This window comes from Boleophthalmus pectinirostris, unplaced genomic scaffold (genome assembly GCF_026225935.1).
Source record: "Boleophthalmus pectinirostris isolate CB_2022bp ecotype Guang Dong unplaced genomic scaffold, ASM2622593v1 HiC_scaffold_17, whole genome shotgun sequence".
NCBI lineage: Eukaryota > Metazoa > Chordata > Actinopteri > Gobiiformes > Gobiidae > Boleophthalmus > Boleophthalmus pectinirostris.
The window spans coordinates 11868642-11889770 of record NW_026571115.1 but is presented as its reverse complement, the minus strand read 5'-3'; the positions used below and the strand labels follow the sequence as shown (position 1 = coordinate 11889770).

The 21129-nt window shown below is 36.2% G+C and overlaps 2 protein-coding genes across 2 annotated transcripts in view; both read right to left on the bottom strand.

Annotated features, from left to right (window-relative positions):
• LOC110159277 (LIM and SH3 domain protein 1-like) overlaps positions 1 to 545 on the bottom strand; it is a 49798-nt gene extending 49253 nt beyond the window's left edge. Inside the window, exon 1 of the mRNA XM_020923826.2 lies at positions 241 to 545. Coding sequence (XP_020779485.1) covers positions 241 to 309 — 69 coding nt within the window. The 5' untranslated portion in view covers positions 310 to 545. The remainder of the gene's footprint in view (positions 1 to 240) is intronic.
• Positions 546 to 1489: 944 nt separating this feature from the next.
• LOC110159297 (plexin domain-containing protein 1-like) lies at positions 1490 to 20838 on the bottom strand. Its single transcript, XM_055152793.1, has 14 exons — positions 20696 to 20838; positions 7327 to 7502; positions 6987 to 7130; positions 5703 to 5772; positions 5225 to 5347; positions 4756 to 4874; positions 3840 to 3939; positions 3302 to 3394; positions 3107 to 3188; positions 2972 to 3032; positions 2411 to 2531; positions 2290 to 2331; positions 1696 to 1853; positions 1490 to 1618 (listed from the first exon to the last, which is right to left on the bottom strand). Exons 1-14 carry the CDS (start codon positions 20772 to 20774, stop codon positions 1505 to 1507), a joined length of 1482 nt encoding a protein of 493 aa, XP_055008768.1. The 5' UTR covers positions 20775 to 20838; the 3' UTR covers positions 1490 to 1504.
• Positions 20839 to 21129: the final 291 nt, after the last annotated feature.

The window sequence follows — 21129 nt, the reverse complement described above, 5'->3', positions numbered from 1 at the left end:
TATAAGGTAGTTTATGGTCCGTTTTGGTGCGCTCTCTCCTTGCAGACGTGGGTTAGCTGTTAGCTTTCCCTGCTAGCGATATACCTGTCCTATTGGGTGTTGAATTCATTCACAAAATTGCAGTTGGGTGTGATTTTTGAAGTGTGCCTTTGGATAATGGTTAAATGCGTAAAAGAGTCAAGATGTGTATAGAGATTTTAATGGCGCTATGGTGTTAAAATACATGGGTCGTGTTCTTACCTTGTCCAGACAGTTTAGTTTTTCCACGGGGTAAACCACTCGATTACATCTGCTGCACATCGGATTCATGTTGAGCGCTCTTGTAGCCTGTTAGCACGGAAAAAAGCCGCTGATACTGGCGTAAAAACGGAGCCCACTTCTTCACACGGTTCTTCGCTTTAAAAAAAAAAAACACCTATCCCAGTCACCTCTGATCGGTGGCGAACCAACAGCGATCGACTTGTATGAAGCAAATCCAAGTCGTTGTTGTGGTAGTGGCACAGCTGGCTGTCAGTCCTCGCGAACCAGACACGGAAAGCGCGCTCTCGCCGCTCCCTCGGCTCCCTCCAAAAGCGCGTTCACGAGGCTAAGAGGAACGACCAGGGCGGCGTGGGAGGGACGAAGAGGAGGAGGTCCAGATTTTCTTCGCCCTTTTTCAGTTTTCACAATTTAAAAAATCTCTAACATTTCAAGAATTTTAATTAACCCTATGAGCGTGGATTACCGACTGCAAGGGGTGGTACTGTCTGGGCTGGCACCTCCTAACCAAAATCATTATCTCCTGACTGTCTTGATTGAGTTGTGTGGCGGTTTGCTTTATTGACAATGCATTTTTATGCAATTATTATTTTAGAATTATTGTTTTTGTAGCGTTACCTCAATTACGCCGTCCAAATTTATTCTCCACACATCTGCCACGTTCACCGCATGTCCTACTTCACGAACAGTGAAAGATTTGATAACAATGCCCCCTTCTGACTAAACTGTTAAACTGCGCAATAATTTAACGCAGACAATGCACAAAAACGTTTGGGTCACTTTTTACATTTTACTCCACAAATTCCAAAATTAAACATACATTTTTACACTCAAAAAGTTCATAATGCTTCAACAAAAGTAGCAAATAAAGAAAAATAGGTGCACAGGTCAAGATAATAGCATATTCGAAAAAGCAATTGAAGTTGCACTCACTAATGATAGGCCTTCCACCTGAAAAGTTACATAGTGTACCTTTAAGTAAAATGAAGCACTAATTCATAATTATTTTTACAATATTTACATTTTTATGCATTTATTTTTTACAAATGTTTTGCTTAAAAGTGCTAGAATTTAATAAAATACAAGTGGTACAAGTTTGATAACATGTGACGCAATCTTCCAAAATTTAAAAGTCAGCGACCTCTCACTGTGAATCTTGTGCTTTGTGTAACTGGAGTTTCCTGTTTTTTTTGTTTGTTTGTTTGTTTTGTTTTGGGGGTTTTTTTTGGGGGGGGGGGGGTTAGTCTCAATGAGGTCCAGCTTCTACAATACAAAACTTCTCATTTCCATCTCCCTCCATCTCCGTATAGCCTGGTTTTTGATTCTGAAACTTCAATGCTGGCCAGTAACTGTTCCTCCGCTAAAATACAAAAAAGTTACACAAACTTTAGGTAATATTTATCATGAATTAAATCATGTTATATTGAGAGTTTATACCTGAATGTGGTAAAGTGGTGAGGCAGTGGCTGGATAGCAATTGATGAAAACAGCTACAACAACCAGGGACAAAATCAACACCAAAGCCACAATAATACCGGCGATCACAGCCAAATTAGGATGGTCCTTCTTCTTGGATGAAGAGTCAGTTTTTATTTCTGAAAATACAAAGAAAAAATTCAATTGATAGCCAGTACATGCACTACTACTGGTATGCCCCACTTTACAAATAATTAAATGTCCTATATTACACAAAATGGACTCTTGTGAGCTAATGTTGTTACCTCATGAAAAACATACCTGGAGTTGTGTTTTGTTTCATTCACGCATGTTTGAGTAATCCTTTATGTCTGTCTGCATCTCCAAAAGCTCAAAATGCTCTGTTCCACCCTGTGATGTCATGTGGTAGTTTTCAAGCTAACAGATACCTTTTATCTTTTGTTCATTAAAAGTGTTTTCTATTTGAGAGAAGAACTCTTCCTAAATGCAGGGATTTGTGTGTTAAACATGTGTGAATGAAACCAAACACTGCAGCTGTGTTTTTAATGAGGAAACAACATTATAACATACATCAGAAAATAATAAAAAACTCACCATTTCCAGTTTTGAATATCTTTTTTGTCCCATCTGAAGGTCCTGAAAGAAAATATAAAACCACATTCAAATCTATAGCAGTAAATTATCTTTTTGAAGTCAATAATAAACAACTTGTTACCATTTTTCTTGCAGCCATTTTGCAGAGTTGTCACCCCACTTTTGCCTGCACTCTCTGAGGTCACAGAGGGGTCGATGGAGGTTTCATCTCTGAAATAATCTTCACAGGTGAAATCTTCACTCTGTAAAAGATAAAGGAATAAAGCACACAACATAAATTAGATAATAAATGTGTTACTTATTTTTTGTGTGTGCATTGTGTAACTTTTCTTTTGGAGGGTCTGTCATCAGATTTTTTTTTTTTTTCCCATAGAGGTGTGTGTTATTGCTTTGCCTGAAATCTTCCACAGTAGCATTAAACTAATCTATCTTGCATTTATTCAATTATTATTCAATTCAATTACATGTGTTTTTATTGCTTAAAAAACATATGCACTGTCGCCTCTCCACAGATCTCATGTGTAACTTGGCTTGGTGGTGTCATTTTTTTGTCTCCATGGAGATAAATACTTTTAAAGCAATACTGTGGATCATTCTAGACAAAGCAGCAACATCTCCATGGAGACGAGAAGGTAGTGGACCCTCCATCAGAAAAGTTATACAGTGCACCTTTAACTAATACCTCTTCGAAACAAGCATAGTCCAACCACTCCTGCCTGTGTCTGTCCATGCCATCAGAGCACCTAATGCACAAAATGAGAAAATTAAAAACTACACATTGATTATATTTAGACAATTTAGACAAAATGAAAATTACCTCTGGAGAACATGGCACCAGCTACAACCCAAGGATTCATTTGCAGAGTGGCAAAGGTCACAGCTGTTATGTTGCAAACATGCTGAAAATATCAATATAGTGAACACCATAGTAATTTATTGATACAAACTTTATTTTTCAATTTTCAAATTTATTGTGTATACAAACTGTAGGCCTATCTTGGTCTATACTTACTTGGAAGTGCAGTAAATTCAATGGCGGAGTTGTTTTTAATTTTAGATGGCTCAATCGCTACTCTGTGGTATTCATAAATAGTCTGTTTTCCATCTGTAACACAAAAACGGTTATATTCTTTTGGTATTAACAAGAAAAGATAAAATTGTCATAGAGCTGAAGCTATTTATGGAGTCAGCTATTGCCCATGAATTTCTAGGTCTATTTTACACAATACTAGTCTCACTTCCTCTTATTGGGACAGTGGTTCTTCAAATACAAACTGGCACTTTAGCTTGAAGATGTTTTAAGTTTAGAGCACCTTGTGGCTATGGTGACCACCTGTCCCTCTTTTGTTGCCGTACACAGCAACTTATGTGGCATTCAAGTGTGATTGCACCCCCAAGATTGCTCCAGACTAAGGTTCATAAAGGGTGCGTTCACACTTGCAGATAAACTGGGACTAAACCTGAAACTAAACCTGGACTAGACAAGGGCCAAACCAATTCTACACACACACTCTCATCTAATTCCCAAGTATCTGCTATGTGACACTGACCTGGAGCTGGAGCCGTTGATGAGGTGACCATGAAAGCATCGGACAGCCCTGCCTTTACGGGATGGTCTGCAGAACCAATCTTATCTAAGGACAGAGGTATCTACAAAGACAAAGCATATTATTATATACAGTGAATGTGGAAAGTAAGACTTCAAAATAATTCAAATTAGCCAACTGGGTCTGGCCATTTACGGGTTTTAAACAACTCAATTAGTCCCTTTTTCTGGTCACAATAATTACAGTAACTTTACTATTCAGCTTGTAAATCCCATCTTATTTCTTTAAAAGTAACGCAACCAGAGCCTTAATTGAAAACATATTAAGAGAATATATTTAAATGTTTTTTTTTGTATATTCATAAGCTTGCCACCCATGGGTTTGAGAATGAGATGAGAACCTAGTACTGTTGTCAGAGCAATTAACAAAAAAGTTAGTAAAACTCGTGTATATATAACAATTTTAATAACTTAAAACTCTTTAATTTTCATCTTAAAGGTCCTGTATTACACAAAATGATGTGTGTTATAATGTTGTTACCTAATCAAAAACATAACCAGAGATTCATTCACACATGTTTGAGTAACCCTTTATTATTAGTCTACATCTCTAAAGCTCAAAATATTCTGTTTCACCTTGTGATGTCATGTAGTGGTAGTTTTCAAGTTAACAGCTCCTTTTACATTTTGTTCAGAAGCAATTTGCAATTCCAGGGCTGAAATTATCCACATGATTCTAGTGAAGGTGTATGGAGTTTAAAAACACAGTGGAGCACAACCTGTATTATCACATGGCATCACAAAGTGGGACAGAGTGTTTTAGAAAACAGTGCAATATGGGCCATTTAACAACATGAAAAACAATGTACAGTCAAGTATTTCAGGTATTACTTTCAAATCCATAAAGCAATGGGCCTTACGTCTTTGTAGCTGAATGAGATAGTTCCAGATTTGTGGAGCGCCGCCTGGAAAGTGAATGCACCATCTTTCTCTCTGCCTTGGAGCCTCACTTTTCCCCATTGGACCACAAACACCTCCCCTGCAAAAGACCAATGCATTAAACCTATACTACACTTCAAATGAAATATGAATCAATTGATACTTTGCAGAGACATCACACTGGGGGTGTTCTACATGTAGGTCTATTGCTGGAATGTTCAGCAGGTGGCACAATGTACACATTATCAAACACAGACAAAAAAGTTTTAAGATTGTCTGAAAGATAGTTTTTTTAAACTTTCTGGTCAGATTGTGTTCAAATAAAACTCAAATTAAGTCTAACTTGAGTAACAGAGCTTTGGGCAGAGTAGTGCTCTCAGTTAGATTCACACCCCCAGGGAATGTTGACGACATTAGCTGCAAAGAATCAGTTAACTTATTGAACTTTACCATTGTCTAGATATTGTACAGTGGAGTCTTTGGAGAAGCTGGGATCAAAGTTCGCCATCAGAGGAGCGATGTACTGGGTTGTGGTCAGCATGCGGTGTGTAATGTCCCCCACAAAAATAAAACCTGTACATTTAAACATGGATTAAAACTCTGCCTCCATGTTATTTGTTATTTTGGTTCTCCACAAGCACAAAACCATCATCATGAACACCAAATACATAGGCCTACACCTCTCACAAACTGTCCTTACTACAATAATTGCTATAGACCTTGGAATACAGTCATCCATTTTCAGATTTTAAGATAAAAAAAAAAAAAAAAGATAAAATAAAAAATAGTTTCCTAATTTAAAGGGTACATTTAATATGCATAGCTTTGTGTTTTAGTCATGCATGACTTAGTTACATTTGAGCACTGATCTGTAACAAACATCAGAAAGGTCGAAACAACATCTGTCAAAATTTATCAAGGAACCTACCTCCTGTTGCTATGGTGATCTGCCTCAGGAAATGACCGTAAAAGGGAAAGTCAAACGACAGGACCACCCTCTAGATATAAGAAATAATATATTTGATTAGGAATTTTCACTATCAAAGATCAAAACAATGCATAATTTTGTATGTTTGTTCTTCAAGCACAATACGGGTTTTACAATACAATGGGTCTCAATATGTGTTGCCTTTCTACTCTTCCAAAACAATTAGCACTGTTGCCATAGTAATTAATAATGACAAATGACAGACTCAAAATGGCTTATAACACAAAGCTGAATAAGTTAACTATTTAAATGTAATGTTTTATTGTTAATTGGTGGTCATGTTAGTTAATATGGGCCTTATTTGAATATATTAGTATTATATTTGCATCTAGTTGTGTAGTTAATTAGCTGTCCCCAAATCACATCATTTTATTACACACGAGAGGTCAGAACAGGGCAGGATGCTGGACCTCGTCTGCAGGCTGGAGAACATTTATTTGGCTTTACTTTAGAAACATTACAAACATGGGCTGGAGGAGCAGGACTCTGGCGAGATTGTTTAAAAGTCTGATTCATAATGTCTGTTTGCATGTGCTGTCACCAGTTATTATCTACACACAGAATGTAATGTTTTGGCTGGTATTGCCTGGTTTATTGAATCAGAAACTTTAAGGGTTGTTTGTTGCAAGGTAAATTAGCTCTAACTTGATTTGAGATAAAACTGTATTATAAAAACATATGACCCTAAATCTAACTAGATAATAGTTATGTTATCATGAATAAATAATTTGAAGTAATTTAAATCTAATGCATGCAAATATAACAAATTTGACATCAGTGTTGTAGTTAGGGCTCCAACTAACAATACTTCTGTAAATCAGTGAATGTGAGGAGCGGAAATATAGACAAGATTTATCAATAATAAAATTACTGAATAATTTTTCCAATAATCTGCTTAATTCAGCGGTCTCTTTCAGGTGGAACTGACTCTGCACTTTTAGTGTTTGCTTGATTTTGAGCAAAGTTATTCATATTTTTGTTCTCCTTCATTTTGTTCTTGGGTATTATCTTGTAATAGTTGTTTAGTCCTAATATAGTTTAGTCCTAACTTATACTTGAAATAGTCTAGACCAAGTTTCAATCTGGCAGAAAACCTAATCTTTTTATAAATGGTCCTTGGTGTGAAAATACTGATGGCCACTGGTTTAATTGTTACATTTCTTTTACGAATCAATATATCGTAAAAAGAAAAGTTATTGATATAAAAATACATTATAATCTTACCGCCGCTTGTTTGTGTGCATTTGAGAGGATGCCATGGACTCTAACTTGACCATGCCTGAGGTCATTCATGTCCACCCAGAGGTCCCTTGTGTGTTGGTCATTTGGGCCCAAACTTCTCCACGTGTAATATTTCCCAGAATCCTCCTACCAGACAAAAAAACTCAACACTTATACTTGTACTATGCCAGCAGAACTGACAGGTATTAAAATCCACTAAATTACACCTTGTCACGTGCTTATACAAGTCCATATGTGAGCAGTGTTTAAACATATTAAACTAAAAATACAGTTAATGTCTTGAATAATTATAGTCACACAAAATAAAGGTATACAGACTTACCACTATACGTGTCATATTGTTTGGCAATGTCTCAATGGTTACGCCAGGGCCCAAAACTGCTCTGTTTTTCCTGGGATGTCCAGCAGGTGAACTCAGGGCAGTGTCAACAATAGCGTCACCTCTATTTGACTTTCCATGTTGGCTAGAAATCATTGTGTTCACTCTGTAGAAATCGCCTGTACAAAACAAATCACATTGGAAAGCTCAAAACATTTTTCAAATTTATAACAAACCCACAGTTATTTGTCGACAAACAAGTGTAAATAAACATTCCTCAAGAATAATATCGTGTTGTGGCACAGCACTCAAAGAAATTTATCTTGGGTTGGTTTGTGTCATTTCTTGAGAAAAGATAGAAACACAATGGCAAAGTATCTTATTCTACAAACAGAATGATTCATGTTTGATAAGCACTCTGAGGTAGGTAGGTTTTGGTGTTATAGTGGTAATGTTGTAATTGACAGTTTGTCTCTACTTCAACAAAGAATATGATCCAGGGGAGTTCAAGCCACTGAGTTTGTTGATGTTAGCAGCAACAGGCTCTGGAACTGCAAAAGTGCATGTTATGGTAATGTACACCCTTATTATTTAAGGTGAATAAACAAATTACAAAAGTATTTTAGTTGTTTTATGTCAAGTAAAATAATGAATTGTAGTATACTCTTCACAAAAACACTTACACTCAATAGTCTACCAAAAAGCCTATGTTTTTGTTTTGGTTTTTTGACAAATTGAATCCAATAAGTTATCATCTTAATCAGTTACTAGTACTATTCAAAACTACAGTATATTGAAGCAGATTCGAACTGATTTGGTTGCTGATTAAGGACTAAATATTTAGTTTTTGAGTATTTTCATTCCATTTATTTATTTATTTTACAAATTACCTTGATGGTTACCGCAGAAACACGATTACGACACTTTCTGTCGCTTTACTGCACGTTGCGTATCTCTGACGTCACCTATTCTATATAAACCAACGTTGCTAGTTCATTTTCGCGGGGTGTTCCTTCTAACCCTAAATCCGGGTTTCCTCCTGTACTGAATGTTTGCTGTTTTCTTTTGGACTTTCAGCAAGCTACAGGAGGCTTTTCATAGATGGTGCGGATGTATTTTAGAGGGCGTAAAAAAGTCCAAGAATATCACTCCGTTACGTTCAGTTCCCGGTCAGAAACACTGTGAAACGACGCCGTGGTCAGTTTGTCTGCCGCGAAGAGTTCGTCTCTGCTGCTCCGGTGTGTTCTGCCGGGACATGTCCGCAAACTGAACAGAGGAAACTGAGTGTGGCTAAGCTGCAGGACCTCCTCATGGTCCTGTGTGGATGCCAACGCTCAAACATTTCTTTATTAGTGTATAGATTATCAGAATTGTTCTTTCTTTACTTACACGTGGTTCTTAACTAAATAATGCGAGTGTTAAAGTCCTTAGTCCACACCTGATTCAAATTGCCTAGTCCTTTGCAGCTGATATTAACTGGCCCTGGGTGCGTGAAGCTAACTGTGAAGCTACCAATAGACACTGTCTGAAGCTTTTTATTTTATTTTTTTAATACTCACGTTAGACTTACAGATGAGCTTCATTTTAACACAATCAAGTCTCTCACACTTAAAAGCACAAGCTATAGCGCCTTCTTGTTGAAACTCAAGCACCTAAGCAGGACATGAATGCTTGTATTGGTCACAGGCTTCTGGAAATGTGTTTAAAACCAATCCATTTTGTATTTTTCTTTTTATATTCAGTTTTTAGGCAATTTAAAACCATTGTTTCACCACAGTAACCACTGAACATTCCTCTAAAGATATGTAGAACACCCCTTTGTAATGTCACCACAAAGTAGCTTATCCATTGGCCACTCCTGTTAAAACCCTTGAGTGTTTTATTCCCTCTTTTACTACTTTGATTCCCTGTAGAGCTGTTGAAAAGCAACTGATGTTTATTTAAGTAGACACCGGTGCTCCATTTTTGGCTATGAATTTTTTTTTTTAAACAAAAGCACTGTCTTAAAGGACCTGGTAGACTACACCCTGATAAACTTATCAAAACCACTTGTTTGAAAACTTTGGTTGTCAAACACACAAATTAAATCTAGGACTTGTGCAATGTGTTCCTTTCTATGGTTTAGTCATCCTAACCCCTTTTTTACACGCTGACCTTGACTGAGTTCATAAATAATTTTTAATGGGAGGTGAGGTCACAAAGGTGTTAAGCCACTTTGAGTGATTGGAAATGATTTTAACAAGATTCATGTGCATTAAAATACCAAAAAGATAAAATCTACTTTGCCATATTAGTCACAGTACACAGTTTTATGTCTGTTTTGAAGTAAAAAGGGAAACTTCTGCCTAACTCAGAACAGTTGCTAGAAAACAATATAAAAACATTTATTTGATTGAAAATGACTTGTAGCGCTTGGCCACAGTTGGAGTTTCTCAGACTGCTTTCTTTTGTTTTGTTTTTGTTTTGTTCTCTTACATTTTAGGTCTTTTATTTGGTGAAGATTGGTTTAGTTACCATGTCCCCTGCTAAACTCCCAGAGCCGGGACTGCGTGGGTAAATTCTTGGTGAAGCCTATTTGAAATCTCAGTGGGGATTCCCAATTTAATTAGTGACCTGAACCAACCGCACGCATTAACAATAAGACAAGTCAGTCAAATGTTTCCAATATTTTGCAATGATATTATATTTTTGTATGACCTTAAAAGACCTGTTCTTGATGGATGATTTTTTACATTTTTAAAAGAACAAAAGGAGTAATTAAATAAAATGTACTATATTCAAGCAGTTGAAGATACCCATGACAAAATCAGACCAACTCGGAGCTAAAAACATCCAAGTAGAAAAGACTCAAATTCTGACTAAACTGGTCTACTATGCCAAAACTCAACTATATTTAAAGGTCCCACTATGGAACTTTTTTAGTCATAGCATAGCTTTTCTTTGTATGTTCCACAGTACGGCATTAAACTTCCAAGTTCACAATAACAATCCATGTTTCAATAACAGCTGTAAAATAAATTAATGTCAGTTTAATGCCATAATGTGGGTAATTCCAAGAAAAGCAATACATCTCCATGGAAACAAACAATAAGAACATCTCTGACCTGAACAGTTATGCAGTAGACCTTTAAACTGAAACCATGCCAGGCCTAAACCAGCTCTTCATCAGGACTAAATTCCATCTTTTAAGGTCATATATTAGGCAAAAGTGACTCATGTGATCATCAAAGACATACCCAGAGCATTTTGTTTCATTCACACGTGTTTGAGTAATCCTTTATTATTAGTCTGTCTACTTCTCTAAAGTTAATAATGCTCTGTTCCACCTTGTGATGTCATGAAGCGATTGTTTTCAAGTTAAAAGCTACATAATGCATTTTATTCAGTAAAGATTGGAGTTTCCAGGGCTGAAATTCTCCAAATGATTCTAGTGAAGGTGTATGGATTTTAAAAAACACTGTACCACATGAGACAGGACAGTGTTTCCTGTTTGAGAGACGAGCCTAAATATGCAGAGTTTCTTTGTTAAACATGCGCGGATGAAACAAAACACAACTCTAGGCATGTTTTTGATGATGAAACAACATAACATAGTCCAGGAAATAGCATAATATGGGCCCTTTAACAACTGTCACGTCATTTAAATCAGTTGCATGCGTTGTTACTCTCCACCCGCTTAATTAGTTATGTGTCAAGGAATCTGCAGCAACTCAAACTTGAAAACTAGATTAAGGTTGATCACACATCCACCCTTTAATGGCATCTATGAGGTAAGATTGCGAGTGCTTGTTGAAATACACAGTGTAGGGAGGAGTGCTATGTTTTAGTTTCCCCCGTTTTTTTACTGTCACTCAGTTTGAAATCTGGCTGCAGGCCGACACTTGGATATGGGAATTGTGTTGTCTGGACTGCTTTCTAGACATTTGACACATGAGCTCACAAAATTTTAAATGAATTAATGTTTTTATGGTTTTGGTTTAATACTTGTAAGTCTAAAGAGCAAAACACACAATTGAATTAGGCTGGGGTGAGATGAGGCAAGTGATTTCTGTGGAAGTGGCCCTCAAAATGGGAAAGTAAAAATGATGTAATGGTCCGAGAAGTTGTACTGGTTTATAAAAATATGTCCTCTGTGTTTGAGGCTCGGGGAATGTTGACCCTTTAAAAAACTGTAAACAAAAACATTCTAAGTTCCGGAATGGAGGCAGCTGGAGGCAAAAGTAAAGTGGAACATAATGTGATTTTAATGGGAAAACTGGGATTAATCACAGAATATGACAAAATATGAAAAATCAAGGACAATTTGGCAAATGGGAACCACTCAGACACATGTGAGTGATGTCAGAGCCTGGTTTAAAACATTTACACGGGTGTTTTATTATTTGTTTATTTAACAAGAGATTATAATAGTCACTAAACATTTTTATAAAAGAAAACGCCAGATTTATAGGTTTTTTCCTTACTGAAAAGTCCACTACACATTGTCACCTTTATTTGCTGATATATTACACATTTCATCATAAATTATACTTTTTGTGAAGCTCAAATACAATTTTGAGGTTAGATTTTTTATTTATTTATTTTTTTAATTTTGCCATCCTTCTTAACAGAGAAGCAAATTAACTATGTGTACCATGTAAATTCAGCATTATTGGGATAAAAAAACATTAGTATTTAGATCAGTTAATCATTGAAAATATATTATGTCTTCTTCACTTTGCCTCCAGTTTCTTCCATTCCACATTCAGTCAACATTCTGATGACTTAGGATTTTAAAGGATCTATGAAAAGGAGGATCTCTGTATCTCATTATGTTGGACTAATTGTGAGACCTTTTTAACACATTTTGAAGCACAATATATCGCTACAGAGAAATACTGTGATAAACAATAATATTGAAACTACTTTATACCAGTAACACAAAGCAGGATAATCCCTGTGAACTAGTTTTTAAATGTAATGTATCATTGAAAGTCTTGAGCTGCAGCAAATACATCACAAAATGAACTAATAATTAGCCATAGAAGTTATTTATTCTACCCTCTACAGCTCAAATTTAACATTATTAAATAGAAATGGCAAAAATCTCCTTGATATTGCAAAGAAATTGTGCACATGATAAATATTGAGCCACAAAAATATATTGTTACAGCTTATAAGCGATAAGTTGATATAGTAATCATAGTGACAGGCCTTATCTTTTTGAGAATTTTGAGAAAACGCAAACAATATAGACTTTTAGATTATATTGCCATAGTTACAGAAGGACGAGTGATGAAACCATAGTCTGTATACTGTATATATAAATGAACATAGCTAACCCACTAGTCGCTCCTTTCCAAATAGGAAGTGTTCATTTGACTGGAGCTGAACGCTATGGGTGACATCACACTCTCTTAGTCCACTTGTTTATACAGGATTGAGTTTCAGTATTGGTACATCAAGTGTTAGTAGGGTTGCCTGATTTAGGGAAAATATTTGATTGCGATTGTTTTAATAATAGAAATCTGAATTCAGAAGTCCGGGAGAATTGACAAAAACACTGAATTAAAGAACTGAAAAACTAATTCTATAATCACATTTCAGAACATGTTTGTACAGATTTAAACTGCAAGGTTAGCAGTTTTTATGCAGAATAAGAACATTTAGTTGTTTGGGGAGAAAATTATGGCCCTTTAAAAAACTGCAGCCTTTGCCATTTTGTAACTGCGTCGACTCAAATTGCAATTTTGATTCAGATTAATCTTGCAGCCCTGAGTGTTTGATATTGTTAATAGCGGTATCCCTCAGGTTTTACACAAGACTATGGTGGCCCAGACAATCTTTATTTGGAAAAAAAAATAATGATACAAATTTGGAGTAAATATGCCACTGACTGCATCTATTAATCAATAGTGGACTGACTGATTAAAGATTAAATAGAGTTACTTATATTTATGATAACACAACAACCAAAAAGTGTTATTTTTTAATACAAATTTATTGCTGTTTGATTTAGATTATGTGGAACCACCATAGTCTCCGCTGTAATAGAAAGTATAGAAAATGATTGGGCCACTTTGACAATGACAATCTGATTGGAGTAGTAGTATTGGTATGAATGAATTGCAGTAATGAAAAGAACAGCAATATTAATGGTAATGTGTAACTGCTGTAGTAGTGTTACTGAGTTGAAGTGTACTTTGCTTCAAATTGTACTTTGAATCTTCTAATAACTGACTTGCCACATGGACAGATCAAACTCTCTGTTTAGGCTGGACACCAAGCCTTTGATTACAAATGTTGAGAGGTCTGAAAAATATTTAAGGGTCAAATTGTTTTGTGTTTTTGTTTGGATTAAACAGGCCACAGCGTTTTCTTGTTGTGCCAAATGTCACTTGATTACAACAAAACTCGTCACAAACAATATTTTTGGTCTTTTAGATTGAAGCCAAATATTTAGTAGGAAATAGCTCTGACAGCACTGCAAAGAGCCATATGGTGACCAATGTGACACGCACCCAGTTAAACTAAAGCAAAGGATTTCAGTGTTGGGAACTGAACACATGAAAAGAAAACACATAATCTGAATACTAATTTTGAGTACCTGTATTCTGGTGCATTTACTCTTTCATTTGGTTACTTTCCTAATTAAAAGGAGTACATAGCAGTTCTTTGTCATGCAATTTTGGCTTTGAACTGTACATAATTAGTGAGAGAAAATGTAAAACACAGCTCTTGTGGTGAATGCATGTGTGATTTTCCTTTTCTAAGATATAATTTAATGCAAAACAACAAAATAAAGTTGTTTTTAATTATGTTATGTTTTTACACTATAATATAACACAGCTCAGTGTAAAAGTATCCCAAGTTGTCAGAATACAGTACTCTGATTGGACCATGTTACATTTTCTCCTTTTTAGTTTAAATTACTTTTTCAGAATACAATTTTTCTTTTGCTTGATCCTACCTGGATAATTGAGGGATTACACATATATGTCATGTTTTTTACTCTATAATATAATGCAACTTAGTGTAAAAGTATCCCAAGTTTTCAGAATATAGTACTCTGATTGGACCATGTATCAGAATATGTTTAATTCAGAAATTCAGCATTCTGTAACTCAATACCTTTTCAAAGTATTTTCACCATCGCTGCCAATGTGACACGCACCCAGTTAAATGGAAGCAAATGTGGCGCAGATGTTTTGCCCACTAAATGACCTATGCCCAGATGCCCACACTACCAAGGAACTACCAAACCACGGCATTTGGATATTTTTTTCACCGAGCGGTCAGCATGCGGACACACCCTTCCTGAGCTGGGACTGGCATGAGCCCTATAACATCAGCCACATGGACAATTACAGTATAACTCTGAACAGGAAGTACATTTAGGTACAGCAGATGGAGATTTGAGGCCCCTTTGGTTTGGTCCAACATGTGAATATTTCAGGTGTTGCATATACGCACTGAAATAGGCTAAAATAGGAGGCGTTTAGCTTATGATCTACGAGATGCAATGTTGTAAAATTCAAATTCCTTATATGGCCTCATGTTCCACAAGTTCTTTTCACTAGCTACCCTACCCATGTGGTTATACTGGTGTAAGTATTAAAACAACAGATGGACAAATAAAGATAACCACCTCATAATCCGCTAAAATCTCTGTAAAATACTTGCTACTGCTAAAAGAGTAATGTTTCTCTTCGTATTAAAGGGACCACATCACACTATTTTCTGATCTATGTTCTAATGTTGTTTCCCCATCACAAACATTCCTGGAGTTTTGTTTTGTTTCATTCACACATGTTTAACACACAAATCCTGCATATTTACACTGAGTAAATATGAGAAAACACTCTTTTCCACCTATTGATGTCATGTGTTTTTATGTAGTGGCAGTTTTCATGTTAACAAGATAACAGCTACCTTTTACCTTTAGTGCAGTACAGATGGCCAATTCTGAGCGGAAATTATCCAAAGGAGAGGAAACAACATTATAACAGAGAAAATAGCGTAATATGGGCTCTTTAACTAATATAGAGGCGACAGTGGCTCAGTGGTTAGACCCCCGAAGGTTTTTGGTAAGTCACTTCACCCACATTGCCTAGTATGAAAGTGGTGTGTGCATGAGTGATTGGTGGTGGTTGGTGGTGGTTGATGGTTACCACCACTTTGTATGGTGTGTATGAATAATGACGACAGTGCAGCGCTTGGAGAGGCTTTGACAAGCCTGTAAAGCACATTACAAGTGTAAGGTATTATTATTATTGACAAATAGCTATAGACGTTATTTATTTTAACTACTACAGCTCAAATCTCATCACAGTACAGAAAAATGGCAAAAATCTCCCCACTATTGCAAAGAAAATTTACCCACTATAAATTGCTCCAACTTTCATACACTGAACGAGAAATTTATATTGCAATTACTGTGATGGGCCTAAGACTAAGATTTAGTACTTTATTTACCAAAAGACCAAATTAAATAAATCTTTATAGTGGTAAACCAGTGATAGACAATGCAAAAGCCCATGTGTTGGTCTAACAAGGGAAGTACACTGTTTTTTATGTCAGATGCCCTTCCTAATATAACCTTACATTGCTGCAAAATGTACACTGACTTGTTTGGAACTAGCTGTGAAAACCTTGTTAACCTTTAATAAATTATCTTTTCTCTGTGGACTGTTTTGAGAAGCAATGACTGAAATCCATTATGAAGGTATTAAAATGTAATATTGTGAAACGTGACACACTTCACTGGAGATAAAGTGGAATTCTCTTGTCAAATATCACTGTAGTTTATGGTTTGATGAAGACATAGCACAGACTTTGAGATACTGGAATTCATACAATCTTTTGGCTGGGACTGCTACCTCTTGCCTCTTGCTACTTTGAAATCCACTGAACTCGAGTGTGTTTTGCGATCACCAAACACACAGACAATAACATCCTGCCTGCAAAGTATCATAATTTAAATTAGTTTTTTTCTTTCACTTCATCTTTGCGCTTGTTCTAACTTTCAGCTGTCAGCGGGAGGGGGCGAGGAGACCAAACACAGGCCAGTGCTTGGACACAAATCATTTTCTCCTCAGAGACTCAACTTTTTCACATTCAGACTGAGGTAATGTACACTGCTCCCCTGGGACCAGAGTCATTTTTAAACACTGATATAAATACAGTTAATAATGCAATTGGACAAGACGGATAAGAACAGTCAGTGCTGCGCTAGAATTATGGTCTAGTTCTGGAGTCTGTCGTCATTGTGGTTCAAATTTACAACAAACTTAGTACTGCTGGTGTGCTCCATTGTGTTTTTAAACTCCATACACCTTCACAAGGGGCATTTGAATTATTTCAGGCCTGGAATTGACCATCTCTACTGAACAAAACTACAGCTTCATCACTTCACAAGGTGGAACGGAGGATTTTGAGTTTTGGAGCTGTAAACAGACTAATAATAAACACGTGTGAATGAAACAAAACACAACTCCAGGTATGTTTTTGATGAAGTAACAGGATTCGAACAGGCTTAAAGCTCACATGGGTCAATTGGGCGTATTATGCGACCTTTGATTTCAAATCCCATAAACATTACCTAACTGTGTCTCTGGATATGTGGTAGAAGTGTTCAAATTAAACACAATTTTCAGTGATAACAATTACATGTAGTTAGTGCAGTTAGTTACAATTTTTATAGGATGTGGTCTTCTCACTCTCTCTTGCGCTGTAATTTTTATGTTTTGTATCTGTTTGCAATGTTTTTTACTTGCTTAATTACAAAAAAATTGGACATGTCTCATTTATTTGGTGTTTTGGTTCTCAAGGCAATTATTCAATCAGAAAGTGGAATGATTCTCACATGAGGCTCTTATTTGGGCTGCCAGTTTCAATGCTCAAATCCAGATGTTTTAAAACGAAAAAGACTCTCTCTGATCTGAATACTCACTATCTAAACCCCAGCACCTCCAGTCATCCATATACTGAGAATGAGACTGATATATGTTCTATATATATGCAGGTTAAGGCACTAGTAGGATACAAATAGTTCCTTTAAAGTTGCACTGTGTAACTTTTCTGGTGGTGGGCCCGTTAAACGCTTTTCTCCATGGAGATATTGTTCTTTTGTCGAGAATGTTTCACAGTATGGTATTAAAACATTTCTATTTTCATGGACACCAAACCAGACCAAGTTACAGGTTAGATCTGTGGAGAGGCAACCCCGCCCACAGTCAGAATGCTTGTTTTTCTCAGTATTTGTGAGCTATAAAACCAGCAAATAAATGTAAGGTAGAGCTGTTTAATGTCATAATGTGGAACATTCTCGCCAGAGCAATGACATATCCATAAAAATAAACAGGTGACGGACCACCAACCAAAAAGTTACATAGTGCAAATTTAAAGTCTTATACATTGTTATCACTTTAGCCCTTGTTTGGTCTAGTTTAAGTAGACCACTAGGATCTGTCTTGGTCCACTTACATTGGAGTCTATTATTATTTAGTCCCACTTAAGTGCTCTGTAATGAATCAAATTTGAATTGAACTGTGATCCAGTCATTTCAAATCCTCAATGATTATCTTTGAGTTTTTTTAATTGTGAGGTCAGTAAAAACATGTGGATTGGAGCAACTTTCAGACTTTAAAGGAAGTGATTTGACCAATGTTATTGTAAATGGCACTGAGTAAAAGTCTGGTTTATGTTAATGAAAAGGATGCTGAAAGATGTTTTGTTTTGCTTGACTATTTGTTTTTGAAAGAATAAAAAACAAGACTGATTCATTTCAGGAAAAAAAATATTTTTTTTGCCATATTGTGGGATTTGGTTTAAAGGTGTATTTTGTAACATTTCCGGTGGAGGGTCTGTCAAATACTTTTCTCCATGGAGATATTATTGTTTTGTCTGGAATGTTTCATGATATTAATCCTTTATATTTTCATAGAGACCAAAGTTACAGCTCAGATCTGTGGAGAGGTGACCCTGCTTTTTTCTGGGTATTTTTGAGCAATAAAACCACCTGTAATTCAATAAATGTAAGGTAGAGCTGTTTAAAGCCATACGGTGGAACATCATAGGCAGAGCAATAACATATCTATAGAAAGAAACAGATGACAGACCCCCAACCAGAAAGTTACACAGTGCAGCTTTAAACTTGATTTCGTTGTTCATGATTTATAGTTCAGCCCATGTTATATCCTGACATCATGTAAGCTACACAAACTCCCCGTGGGCTGCCGTCATTTTTAACTCTTGCACAAATACAGTTTGTAATGTTACTTGACAGCACAGATAAGGAGCGTCAGGAGTACAGGGCAAGGCTAATTAAGACAACCGACCCAGATGTTGCAAAAGTCAGGAGCAAAGCACTTCCTTTTGTAGAAGAGGGAGAAGGTGACTGTACTCAAGAGAATGTATTTTATCAGTCAGTGACCCCAGGAAATAGATGTCCAAAACTCTAGTGTTGGTTAAATACATATTTACTTCTCATAAGATAGTCCTGGTTTAGAATTGTTTGGTCTTGTCTGAGTCCTTGTTCAGTCCCCGTAGACCTGTTTAACAACTGTTACAAAGATTTGGTGCTGGTTTACTTCTTTATCCTAAGTTTCATTTGGTTTTCTCTTGGGAGCTTTAAGCCATGCTTTAATGCTGTTACATCCTCAAAAACAGACCTGGAGTTGTGTGTTTCATTCACACATGTTTGAGTAACCCTTTATTATTTGGAAAAGTAAACAGACTTGCAGTGGTAGTTTTCAAGTTAACAGCTCCTCTGACCTTTAGGCCAGTACTTGGGGCTTAAATCATCCACATGATGAAGGTGTAGGGAGTTTAAAAACATAGTGGTGCACTTCTTGTATTACCATGACATCACAAGGTGGAGTGTTTTGTATTTGATAAGATTATTTAGGAAGCCTAAATATGCAGGTTTTTGTGTTAAGCATGTGTGAATGAAACAAAACACAACTTCTGGTTTGTTTGTGATGACAGAACAACATTACTACATAGATTATTATTATTATTTTTTTTAAGTGTAATTACTTTTTTTTAAAGTGTAATATAGGTGCTTTAAATCCTTGTTGATTACTGATGAAAAAGGTGGTCTTGTGTGTGTTTTCATTAGTCATGTGTTTCAAAGTGTTGAACTCTGTGTAAATAAAAATACAAAACAATTGAAAAAGTTCTACATGAGTAGTTTAGATTTAGACCTAGTTACTACTGTTTAAGTTCTGGTTTGGTCTTGCTTCCGTCCTCTTGGTGTAGTCGTGGGTCAGTCCTGCTTTCCATTAATTAGTCATATTCTGTTCCTGTTAATCTATTTCAGACACTTTGCAAGTCTGGTCCTTGGTTTATTTGATCTTTTGTTCTTTTGGTTGATTTTGACTTTGTTTAGTCTTGGTTTAGTTCTGGTTTGGTTCTGATTTAGGGAGCATTCACACTTATACCTACTTGGTGCTGGTTTGACTGCAGTTAATTCTGATGTAGGCTTGGTCTGATCCTGTACTAGTTCTGGCTTAGTCCTTGACAAGTCCATGTTTACTACTGGTTTTAGTCCCAATTTTAAGATGTATTCAAAGCTGCCAAAATACAACACCAACTTTAGGACTAAACTGGGACTAAACCTGAACTAGGACTAAAGGAGGACTACAAAAGGACTAAACCAAATTTACGTCAGCCAGATAAATTACATTTCCTGGGTAGTTTACGCCTTGTCCTAATGATGGGTTTCTTAAGTTACTTTGTTTATCCTAGGTTGGTTTTGGTTTAGTTCTGGTTTAGTTCTGGGTTGGTTCTAGTTTAGTTTAGACACGCTTTAATCCCACTTAAACCCTAGTCCTTGTATAGAGACCCGGTTTAGTGATTTAATTTAATTCTTTATATACACATTTTGTCCCCTGAGCTCAAAACGCCTCTTTAAGAGCCACTGCTGGCCTTGCAGAGAGACCAGCCTAATTTTAAACCTGAAATGGGCTGTTTGTGGGCTGTTGTTTAGACTTGGTTGCATTCTTGAGGAACAGTTTATTTTTATTTTACACTTTACAATAAACTGGGTCAACCACTATGGTGCATAAAACAAAAAGGGCACAGCCGGCTCATTTGCAACTACATAAAGATTCCTACTAAACTTGAATTTTATTGTTAAACTTAAATCCAGAATGAGACAAAAGCATATAAAATGGCTATAACATTTTTTAGCATTTCAGCATTATAACATGCATTCATGTTTAAGTACAGTGAAGAAACTTAGGTACACCTACTTAGTGAGAGTTAAATCTTGTCAAAATTTCAATGTTGTTTTTAGATTTACAATTAAACATGCATGCAAAAATTAAGTTACTGCTAGTAAAAGTGATAAATAGTAGCAGAAACCTACGATTTAAAATAACATACTTACTTGTTAGTTGTTTTGCCATAAGCCTGGGCAGCTCAGATTGGAGAAGGCAGGCAAGTAGAAGCATCAATTTTAAGCCCATTTTGAAACAACAGAAAATAAAATGATTGTAAATAAAATGATAGCTCTTCTCGTCTGTCTCCTCTCTCTGCTTCTCTACTTTTGAAAACAGTCCCCTTTTTTCCAGACTCCTCTAAACTCACCGCACTAACTACACCCTTTCTCTCCTCCTCAGAGCTGCCTGCTGGACGTCGCCATGGTGATTACAAAGACAAGCTGATTGGATGAAAAGGAGGAAGTGAGCTGTGTGCCTGTGTGTACTGCCAAAACATTATGGTAGGTTATACATGTTAATGTGATTTCCATAATTGATTGTTTAAATTAACATTTTTAACCTTTTGGGGAAAAAATGTTGTTATGATACATGTTGCTGTTAG

What these genes read in the sequence shown, in the direction of transcription:
- LOC110159297 (XM_055152793.1), bottom strand. Translation starts at nt 20,774, where the DNA reads ATGGGCTTAAAATTGATGCTTCTACTTGCCTGCCTTCTCCAATCTGAG. An exon ending in GATCACCATAGCAACAGGAG is followed by an intron (nt 5,348 to 5,702) that starts GTAGGTTCCTTG and finishes TTAAATGTACAG; the next exon opens with GTTTTATTTTTGTGGGGGAC. An exon ending in ATCAACGGCTCCAGCTCCAG is followed by an intron (nt 3,395 to 3,839) that starts GTCAGTGTCACA and finishes TTTGTGTTACAG; the next exon opens with ATGGAAAACAGACTATTTAT.